The following is an 11,179-nucleotide window of genomic DNA, read 5'->3' on the forward strand; positions in this document are numbered from 1 at the left end:
CCATGTTGTGGAGCTGGAGAAGTTACTCTCTCCCGTGCATGTTCTACAGTATATCGGACGGACTCGTTTGCTGAGTTGACTCAATCGAACGGCTCGTGACCCGGGGGATCGGGGGATTTGATCCCCCGGGGACGCCTAGCACGCCCCAAATCCGAATCTCTAAGCACTCGACTTATAAACTTATTAAGTATCAGGCCCTGATATCCAGCAAATCCCTTATTTATATTCAGCAGGACTGCAGGAGTATATCCTCTCGCTTTCCCTGGTCAAAGTCCTTAGGTTGGGTCAAACATGGACCAAATCATTAACTATTTGCCTTACCAAAACAGCAGTAGCATCGGCACGACATCAGACTCTCCCTCCTCTCTCCATTTTTAGTCTTCCGAAAAATCCATTCCGTCAAACAAAGCTCTCCTCTTTCTCTCTCTCTCTCTCTCCCCCGTCCCCTCTTTCCAGTCATCGCCGGAGCAAAAGGTCCGGCCACGAATTGGAGGTAGCGAATTCGGTTTCTGGATTCTCACGACCAAGGTGATGAAATCGCCATTACGCAAGTTCCGGGGCCTCTCCCTCCCCCACCACCACAAGGAGAGGAAGGACCAGCGCCCGCCGCCAGCCAAGCTCGACGAGCTCGTCGACGCCGCCCAGGTTTCGCCGACTCCTTTTTCTGATTATTACGGATTTTTATTTTTGGGTGGGATTATGGCGCGCTGCTTAGATGTGGATACGCGCGTAAATCGGATCACGAGGCTTTGCCGATCGATGAGTTGCGATATTGCCTCTTATTTTTATTTGTATGAATTTGGTCGGTCCTCGTTGGTTCCGGTGAATTTTTCCTGCTCGTTGGCATTATGTGGGATCCAAGGGAATTAAAACTCCAGCGAGGGATACAGAGACCAACCAAACGTCTTCTTTCGTTTTTTTTCTTCTTTTATCTTTGATGAGGATGAAAACAGAACAGCAGTTCTGTGTGAATGAAATACTGGAAACCATTTAATCGCATTATTTTATTTCTATAATATGGGAAATCTGTGGGAGTCGATTGCTTTATGTGTTATTGTGGTTGTCACACGCATTTGATTTTTGTGGCTTGGCTCAGTCCCACTGGTCAAAGTCTACGGCAGGCGGCTTGGATTGGAGAAAGCTGGTATTTGGAACTGGTCTCAGAGTCAGCAATTCAAAGTCGTTAATGGAATAAATTTTTATATTTGTTAGTTATCATTGGCTGCTGGCTGTCATATTCAAGATCGATATCAAAATGCATTTTGTATTTTAGGAGAGCCGAGTCATGCCGGCATCCGTTTGAACATCAATGTAGTCATGTAGGCCAGTTTGGAGGAAAGTTATTGAAGCATTTAGTAGATGCTTGAAAGGGACTGCGGGCTTTAAGTCATGGCTAGTGTACAGTACTTTGTTGGATGAGAGTGCAGTCTTCTCTTTAATCTTTAAGAAGTCTTCTACTCCCTCTGTCCCTAATGACATGGCACACATGTACTTCGATGCTCAACTTTGACTACAAAAATTATACCATTGTATTCGTATTCGCAAAAAGTTTCTAATGGCATAACTTTTATGACACATGTCTCATGTATTATTGGTCAAATTGATGGTCAAAGTTAAATTACGCAAGGTGAGGGCGCCATGTAAGTAGGGACAGAGGGAGTTTTTCATCTATTTCGTCTTTATGATATTTTGGGCTAAGAATCACAAGTGACACTTTTGCATGTGAGGGCGAATAATGAAGGAGACAATTTTAGTATGATCAATGTAGGGTTGGTTTGTTTTTCGTGCCCATTCTATTTGCCACAAGGCTGCAACTTCCATTCGATTCGCCGATGTGGCATGTTGCTATCAAGCAGTGGATCTTATAGCAGTAGTATGATGTAATATTTTTTTTTGACTCACTTTGCCCTTGTAGCTTCAAATGTCCGTGCGACATGAGCCAAACCTTAGCTTTTTGTTCAGTGTATTCAAATGGATGCATATTGCCAAACTCCTGTCAGAATAGTTTTTTCTTTCTATTTGATATTGCAACCGTTCAGCTGTCAGTAATAAGTGCTAATGTTATCATTCTGACCGAAACACAATTTCTGTAACACACCCTTTGCCCTGATGTACTTTTGACTTATGTGAGGTTCTTATTATGCAGGAGATGGAAGAAATGAGGAATTGTTATGATAGCTTGCTGTCGGCTGCAGCTGCAACAACAAATAGTGTATATGGTATGTTCTAACATTTCCTGCAGTAAGTAATTTTCAATGGAACAGTGGTGCCCACAACATACCATTAGAGAGCGTGTGCTCGCGTAATACTTTCATAATTAGTTGTGATGAAATGTCCGCAGAGTTTGCAGAAGCTATGGAAGAAATGGGAACTTGTTTACTTGAGAAAAGCGCAATTGATTACGATGATGATGACAGTGGTGAGTCGTTTTATCTATAAGCACATATTATGTGGAAATGTGCATGGCAGCATATATTCTTAGCAGTTCTTGCAGCAAAGACCATTTCTTCATTTAAAACCAAGTCTGTTATGTTTTAGTGTTACTTTTTTTTCTTTGAAAAATTGTGAAATCCTTCATGAGAAAAATACATGTTGATACTCTATTTTCTACACATAAGTGTTCTTGTAGCTCTATGCCTATGTTTTTGTATCGAACAAGATGATAGTCTGATTTTCAGTAAGGAGGAGTGGGCGTGATTGCGCTAGGATCGAGTAGCGATACAACACTGACCGGCATGATTAAAGAGGCTACAGTAGCGAGAGCCCCTGTGTTCTTTAGTGGGGTTGATGATGTTGGTTGAGGATGTCTTTTTGTCTCTGTGTGTGATGTTCATTTGTGTTTTCATCAAACCTCCTTTCCTTCTAATAGAATGAGCAGAGCTCCTGCCATCCATGAAAGAAAGGTTTTCAATAAATACCAGGAGCAATTCTTTTTTGTGTTGTTTGTTTTGGAGGTCTACTTCCTTAGTCATAGAAATATGTGGTGTTTTTTGCTCTATTCACATGTCTTTACCTGCAGGAAGAGTACTGATGATGCTAGGAAAGGCCCAGTTTGAACTACAAAAGTTTGTGGATAGCTATGTAAGTTCCCTTTCTATCTTATTAAACTGAACTAAAATGTCCTAGAAGTCATCATAGTTGTTCCATCTTCCATGTCCTTAATGTTCTTATACTCTGACTAGTACTTTGTTGTTTTTCTAGCGTACAAATATCATAACTACAATCACAAACCCATCAGAGTCACTTCTCAAGGAGCTACAAGTTGTAGAGGTTTGAACTTTTTAACTGTGGTTCAACCGACTTCATAAATAAATTCCTACCTTTCAAATTTTGTAAGGTTATTGTTAATTTACTGTTCATATTTGTAGTTATCATCATTTCTGAAAATAAAAAAAATGCATTCAGTATTACTTAAATTTATGCGACCATGACGCACTGTCCCTTGCAGGAAATGAAAGACCAATGTGATCAGAAAAGGTACAAACTTTACCTTGAATTGTGTCATATCTATCTTATCACTCCAGTGTCTCCAAGTTCTGATCACTGCCACCTTTTATTTTGGCTTCAGAGAGGAGTATGAGACCTTGCGGGCAGCTTATAGAGAGAAAGGACGATCAAGACATTCCAAAGTTGAAACATTCTCCCCAGAACAACTGCAAGCATCCTTTCTCGAGTACCAAGAGGATGCAGCATTATTCATATTTCGCTTGAAATCATTGAAGCAAGGTCAATTCTTAAGTATTTTGACACAGGCTTCTCGCCATCATGCTGCTCAGGTACGTTAACCCTTCTTCACAGAAAGTATTGGTAAGGATTTATGCAGTTGTATATGCTATAACCATCTCACTTTGAACTTTCAGTTGAGTTTTTTCAGGAGAGGGTTAAAGTATCTAGAAGCTCTAGAACCTCATGTAAAAGCAGTTGCCGAGAAGCAGCACATTGATTATCACTTTAGTGGACTGGATGATGACACTGATAATGATGATTACAGCTCTTACCATGACAATCATAGTGATGGCAGTGAGTTGAGTTTTGACTACGGGGTAAACTTTCCTGCTTCCAGAAGTTCAATGGATGTAAGCTCTACCTTCTCCAATTGGTCCATTCAATTTTTATTTTTGTCTCATTACTCAATTTTAATCAATTGCCATTTTTAGTGTTAGATCACTGTTCAGTATCTCACCATAAAAGCACTTTCGAAAGAGTTATATATGTCTCCAGTTTTGTTTGATAGCATGGTCTATTCATTTTAGATATTTTCAGTATAAAGAGGTAACAGGTTGTCATGTGAGGTTGGCACCCTCTCCTTGGCCCGCTACCTATCACAATGTTTTGATGCTGTGACGCTGGAGAGTGGCCCACAATTGGGTAATGGGGTGAGAAGGGAGAAATGCGATGGAAAATGAGGTTTCTTATTGCTTCAGAACAAAAGATTACATCCATCCTCTCCATATAGTGCACATTTTCTAGAGTTATGACTGTTTAGACTAACAAACCAACTAAGACTTCTACTTGCTGATCACAACATCTGTCTTTTGTGATCTATGGGTTCCAACGTCCAACCCGTGAGCCGATTTAAACACCAATTCCTGGCGCTGTCCCTGGCGTGGTGTTAACATGTGAATTGCCTGTTCCTGCCAATATGGCCCATGTTCTTATAGAATTTTTATTCCATTTAATAAAACAGGAGGAATGAGGTGGGATGACACATAATTATGATCTCTTGGAAAAAAATCTCTAAACCGAAGACACATCAGTAAAACCTATGCTACTGATATTTTTTTTTAATCAAATATTAAGTGATACTCCCTTCTTCCCAAAATATAAGGCATATAAGTCTTGTTGTAAGTCAATTTTTTGAAAGTTTGACCACATTTGTAGTCGACATCTGTAATACCAGATAAATACACAATGAAAACATATTTCATGGTGTATCTACTGATATTGATTTTTTTATTGTAGATGTAGATTTTTTTCCCTACAAACTTGGTCAAACTTAATTTATTTACTTGGGATAACAGAACTAACTATTATGAAGTTGGTTTTCAAAGTGCCATTCATGGTGAGTCCAATCACAGATCCAGTTCTTGGATTTGTTCTACTTCCTGTCTTGTGGACCGTATTATGTTACCATGGGCAATTGAGCCACCCACAGTTTCGAAAAAGCCTGGGCTCGGGCTACAGATAAGCTGTGGTAACTGTAGGATCAGTTGTGGACCGTTCCAGATCATTAGTGGTGGCCTGTATGGGTTTCAAATTATGTTAGCTCAGGGGTCAGTCCCATGGAAGTGTTTCTGAGTGTAGCGAGAAATATACATTGCTTGATGCTTGATTAACCATTTTAGGAGAGGAGAGGACAGGAGCCCAAGCAAGTCTGTACTTGTGTGTATACCAGTTCAGCGCGAGTGTATCGTTTTAGCACACGAGCTTCATGGAGCTCGGTTTTCAGAACTTCGGGAAATTCAAATTTAAAGATTCAAAATATTTCAACAAACATAGCAGTGTAGTCAATGATTTATTCTATCCGTGTGTAAAATTTTCAATATGAAATACCTTGTATTCTATCATTAGCAAAAATGACAAAAATACAGATCTGAAAGCATGAACAGTGCCACTTTTGAATCTTCTAAAATTTGTCCAAATTTTTTTTTATGAGCTTAAAATACAAGGTATTTCACATGAAAAAATTGCACACTCGTAGTGTACATGGTTGACGACAACCAGGTATATTTTTTTGAATTTGTTTGAAACCTTGAAATTAAGTTTTCATTGTTTTTTTGAAAAGGACTCCAGGGAGCCTGGGCTCTAATACTCCCTCTGACCCATATTGCTTGTTGCAGATTTAGTACCACTTTATACTAAATCTGCGACAACTAATATGGGTAGGAGGGAGTAGCACTTTTCGAGTTCAGCGCATGCTATTTGGACTGGGGTCTCTGGGGGGACACATGAGTGCCGTGCAGTGATTATGAAAACACGTTGGCTAGAAGCACCAGTGTGTGGCCAACCCACTCAGGTTCAAGGTCTAGACTCCATGGGTGTGCTCATTGTCAGAGGTTATTTCTTCTAACTACACAGGTGCTAGTGCCTATTGGTCGAGTTTTGTTTAATATTCTGTGGTGACGTTCAAAAAATTAAACAATATTTTCTCTGCTATAGCTCAGTGAGTTATATTTTATTCGAAAATATGTTGCTATTATTGTCCACCGTAGCTGGTTAGAATAGCATTCCATATTTGGGGGTAAAGTGTGGTGAATTGGTGGAAGAGCAGAATCAAAGACATGAGCAGAGGAGCCAAGCGAGAGGAATGCCATTCTTCTGATCTGGTATGCTCCTTTCTAGCTAAGGTCTTGTGCTCCTATGAAGTGAATGACCCAGCCCAGCGAACCCTAAGTCCTAATGGCAGCCCAGCTCAATTCCATTTTTGGGTGGACGTATAACAGTTGCTTATCTGCATTTTTCATTTCCACATTTCATGTTTTGATTAAAGTATGTAGAACTTCCTTCTATATCTTTCTTTTCTCTTATCCTCATTCTGAACACCATTTGTTTTGTGTGTAGTTGGACCAGGCTAATATGACGAGTCCCTCGAAACCTCTGAAGGAACATGAGCAGGTAATCTTTCAACTTCTAGTCATGCTAGATGCTGCCCATTTTATTCCTTGTCAATGAGTCCATTCTCTTGCATGGCTACAAGCATTCTTTGAGTGAATATGTAGCAAGGGTAAGTGCTGCTGCATGGTATAGTTTAGGACTTTAGGTGAAGCATAAGTGGATCTTCTTCCATGTTAGCTAACTGCCTTATCCAGTATTGTATTTATGGATATGAGTGTTTTTGGGCATTGATAATTTGTTTGAAATGAAGTTCAGTTTGTAAATTCACACATTCTGGGGGATAATTCTTTCTGATATAGCAATAGCAGTGAAACTTCATAATTATCTGCATAGATCACTTGTTTGAAGGGAAGTGTTATTATCTGTTTTGGCCTACAAATTAGTACCATTGTTTTGTCAGTGGTGTGTGCCTTGACTGTGCCTTGACTGGGTACGCCCTTTATTAAATTGGTCTAATATCACTTTGATGGAGCATGTGAATCTGAATTTTCTTGCTGTATATTTTTTAAGTAATGTTGATAATTAGATTGAGATTTGCGTATGGTCCTTGCATCCTTCATTGGTTCCAGTCCTTGTTTGATGTTTGAATATTTCATACTCCCGCTCTTTGTTATTTATTATGTCGGATGACTCTATATTTTAAGCATTTCCTGAAGTTATTTGTATTTGTCATTCATCCACAGGAATCTGCCGAGCAAATAGAGACAGATTTTGCAGCTCCGCGAGTGAAACCAGAGTTTGGTACTCAATCAGCACCAATTTTTGCAGAGAATGTACTTGATCCATCTGCGAGGCTTCGAAAGTTGAATTCTCCAATGTTCTCAAGTCCACTACAATCAAGAACAAATTATTCCTACAAACTCCCAACACCAGCTGATGATAAGAACTCCAATTCAGCAGGCACCAACAGATCACCTCATCCAGATAAACCTGAGAAATCACACATGGCAGCAAATCTGTGGCATTCCTCTCCACTGGTGAAAGATTTCAAGCCGAGCTCATTGTATAGCGGACCTGTTAAGAAGCCATCAAGTACCGAGGGGATGTCATCACCATTAGTTTATTCCTACTCAACTTCAGATTCTAAGAAAATGAAGAGGGAATCTTTTTCTGGCCCAATTCCAAGCAAAGCAGGATTAAGCAAGCCCATGTTTTCAGCTGCTGGTCATAGAGCATCGATAAACTATCCTCCTCGTGTTATGTCAACAAAATCACACGGACCAGGTTGGCAGCCATCTGTGGCTCCAAAAGTTCCTAGGATCACTTCACTCCCAATAACATCCCCCAGAATTAGTGAGCTTCATGAGCTTCCTAGGCCTCCTGCATCTGTAGATGCTGTCCGTCCTGGTTTGGTTGGATATTCTGGTCCTCTGGTGTCAAGGCGACAGATACCTAATGTACCAACCCGTGCGTCCCCACCATCACACACAGCATCACCGCTTCCGCGGCCACCTGCTGCCATGACTCGCAGTTACTCTATACCTTCAAACAGCCAAAGAACACCTATTCTAACTGCAAATAAGTTGTTGGAGTCTAGGCATAGCAGAGAGAGCAGTGAGGTTTCTTCGCCCCCGCTGACACCTATATCCTTGGCAGATGTTTCCCGCAAATCAACAGCAGAGACAACAGTAGACAACCGAAGGATAAAGGGTAAGTAGTAACTGCTCAATACTGCGTTTCCAAAAAAAAAGTGTAAATAATGATTGCATCTCTTATCTCCACCATAGATCACTTTTCCTATTTTGAAAGATCCAATCTGTCCTGAACTATATATGAAACGTTGGCTTCACAAGTTATTGTTTCTGATCATGTCGTTCTCATCTTCCCATTTTTAGGTCTCAGCTCTTTGCAATTGTTTCGTTTTTACTAGTTTTAATCATCACATTATGATTATTAATAGGGAAAGCATTTAGATCATGGTATTATTCGAATGTGGATAACATCCAATCTAACCCATTCCTTATGATTCTCTTTAAGATTAAAACATTTAGACATATTCAATCTGTACTTAGCAAATACGACAAACAATTTCTGATGCTATATCTAACCGTATTCTATCTTTTAATTGCAGAAACCTCGTGAGTGCTCACGCCCGTACCTGTTTATAGTGTAGGTAATTTTGTATGTAATTAGTTTGCACTGTAGGCTTCCTTCAACAGTCTTGGTGTTTTTTGTGAAACAGGGAGGTGAAATAAAGAGCAATATTTTACCTCAGTTCACTAATGGAAGATATTAACCGTTTTCTTGGATCTTTATTTAACAGTTACACACTTTCTACTAAATCATTCTGGGCTCGAACTTACATCAAGCATGAATTATGCTGACGTACAAATTATATACATGAAAAATGCTTTGATACTCTCTTGGCATAGTAAGGTTCTATTCGCCCTGAACCAAATTTGGGCTTTGTTGTTTCTAAATAAATAGTACACGGTAGAGCTAGATGAGCACAATATGCATGGCAAACCATGAGATTGGTTTTGCACTTACGCAACTCCTTGAAATAGGCTTTTGCGCCGCTATATTAATATAACAATCAACCGATACAACAAGCATGCTGGGGCCGTAGCACAACCAAAGCCCAAAAGAACAAAAGAGAAAGAAAAAAAGAAAATAATGCCAACACCGGCAGCTCGACATGAACAAAGATGAACAAAGATGACTTGCCACCGCTCCGCCCTTCGAAGAATTCCACCACACTCTAAGCACGCCGAAGCGCCGCATATCAGGCAACACCTTCAACAAGGAAAGCGACGATAACGTTGCTGCTGCCCGCACTAGTCCTAGGGTTTCCCCCGATACGCGGAAGGGATTGGGAAGAGGGACAACCGACGTCCTTCAGGAAGGTAGGGCGACACCCGCAGGCGTCACCGCGTTGGTGTCGGGCATGCCGACCAGGATTTCTCCCGCCCACCAAACCCACAAACCCGGACATTCGACGTGCTCCACCTAACTTGCCACCCACTAGCACACACCACCGCGGTCTTGAAGTCATCCTCGCCATCTTGATGTGGTCACCGGAGTAGGTCCTAGACGTAGAGAAGAGAGGTAGCTGGGTCGGGGGTAGCAACACCTCAACCACGTTTGGAGGGAACTTTTTTTTAGATAAAAGGGAGTCACCCCCGATTTCATTAAGGAAACCAGCGTGCTACAAAGTACCCTCATACACCTTACAAACACAACAAACACTTAGACATACTACAGACAGGGTTTTCCACAAACAACAGTTCTTAATAGGCAAAAGCAAAAGATAGAAAGTTGCGGTGCAAAACAAACTGAGACCAAGAAAGAAAAAGTCTCCATTATTGCAAACTTCCACCTCCTCCCATCAGGATCAACTATGTTGCACCAGGTTGCATCCTTTCTTTTCTTTCCCTTTGTTGCCAGTCTTCTTTTCCTCCCTTCTAATTTTATTCTTCCTACATCATCAGTCTCGGCATCCATGAAATCCAGCTTCTCCTTGACCCAAACATTTCCATTGCACTTTTCCAGCACCTTTGCACAGAATTCCAGCCGACCTTTAGCATCCTCCTTTGTAGGGATTCATTACATAGAAAACAAAAAATTTCCTACCGCGAGAACGCAATCCAAGCCAAGATGCAATCTAGAAGACGGGAGCAACGAGGGGATGATCAAGACTAACCCTTGAAGATTTCCAAAGCCTATAAGAGTAGGCTCTTATTGCTGCGGTAGACGATCACTTGCCGCTTGCAAAAGCGCGTAGAAGATCTTGATCACGGTGCCACAATCGGGCAGCACCTCCGTACTCGGTCACACGTTCGGTGTTGATGACGACGTCCTTCTCCCCGTTCCAGCGGGCAGCGAAAGTAGTAGATCCTCCTCAGAATCCCGGCAGCACGACGGCGTGGTGGCGGTGTTGATGGAGATCTCCGGCGGAGCTTCGCTAAGCATATGCGGGAGAAGTAGTGGAGGAGGGTGCTAGGGTTTGGGGAGAGGGGCGCCGGCTAGGGCACCCTTGAGGGGTGCGGCCATGGTGGTGGCTTGAGTGGCCGGCCAGCCCCTCTCTCCCCCTCTTTATATAGGTGGAAGCCCCAAGGTTTAGGTCAAAGTGTCCGAATAAGACCCCAACATAAAACCTTCCAAGTATCCAAACCTAGGGGGAGTGGGACTCCCCCCTTTCCTTGGTGGGGTGGCCGGCCACCATGCTGGGGAGTCAACTTGGGACTCCTCCTCCCTTAGGCTGGCCGGCCAAGGTGGGTGGAGTCCCTTTGGGACTCCACCTTCCATCCTTATTTCTTCCGGACTTTTCTAGAACCTTCTAGAACCTTCCGGATCATTTTAAATCACATAAAATGACATCCTATATATGAATCTTATTCTCCGGACCATTCCGGAACTCCTCGTGATGTCCGGGATCTCATCCGGGACTTCGAACAAAACTTCGAACTCCATTCCATATTTCCATATCTACTTAAACGACATCAAACTTTAAGTGTGTCACCCTACGGTTCGCGAACTATGTAGACATGGTTGAGAACTTTCTCCGACCAATAACCAATAGCGGGATCTGGAGATCCATAATGGCTCCCACATATTCAACGAT

At 41.8% G+C, this 11,179-nt stretch overlaps 1 protein-coding gene across 1 annotated transcript; it reads left to right on the forward strand.

Annotated features, from left to right (window-relative positions):
* The first annotated feature begins 332 nt into the window (after window positions 1-332).
* LOC124669474 (uncharacterized protein At2g33490-like) lies at window positions 333-8,917 on the forward strand. Its single transcript, XM_047206093.1, has 11 exons — window positions 333-645; window positions 2,147-2,219; window positions 2,342-2,419; window positions 3,020-3,081; window positions 3,202-3,270; window positions 3,449-3,477; window positions 3,569-3,776; window positions 3,861-4,076; window positions 6,562-6,615; window positions 7,299-8,265; window positions 8,687-8,917. Exons 1-11 carry the CDS (start codon window positions 532-534, stop codon window positions 8,695-8,697), a joined length of 1,881 nt encoding a protein of 626 aa, XP_047062049.1. The 5' UTR covers window positions 333-531; the 3' UTR covers window positions 8,698-8,917.
* The last annotated feature ends 2,262 nt before the right edge of the window (window positions 8,918-11,179 follow it).

Source organism: Lolium rigidum, chromosome 7 (genome assembly GCF_022539505.1).
Source record: "Lolium rigidum isolate FL_2022 chromosome 7, APGP_CSIRO_Lrig_0.1, whole genome shotgun sequence".
Lineage (NCBI taxonomy): Eukaryota > Viridiplantae > Streptophyta > Magnoliopsida > Poales > Poaceae > Lolium > Lolium rigidum.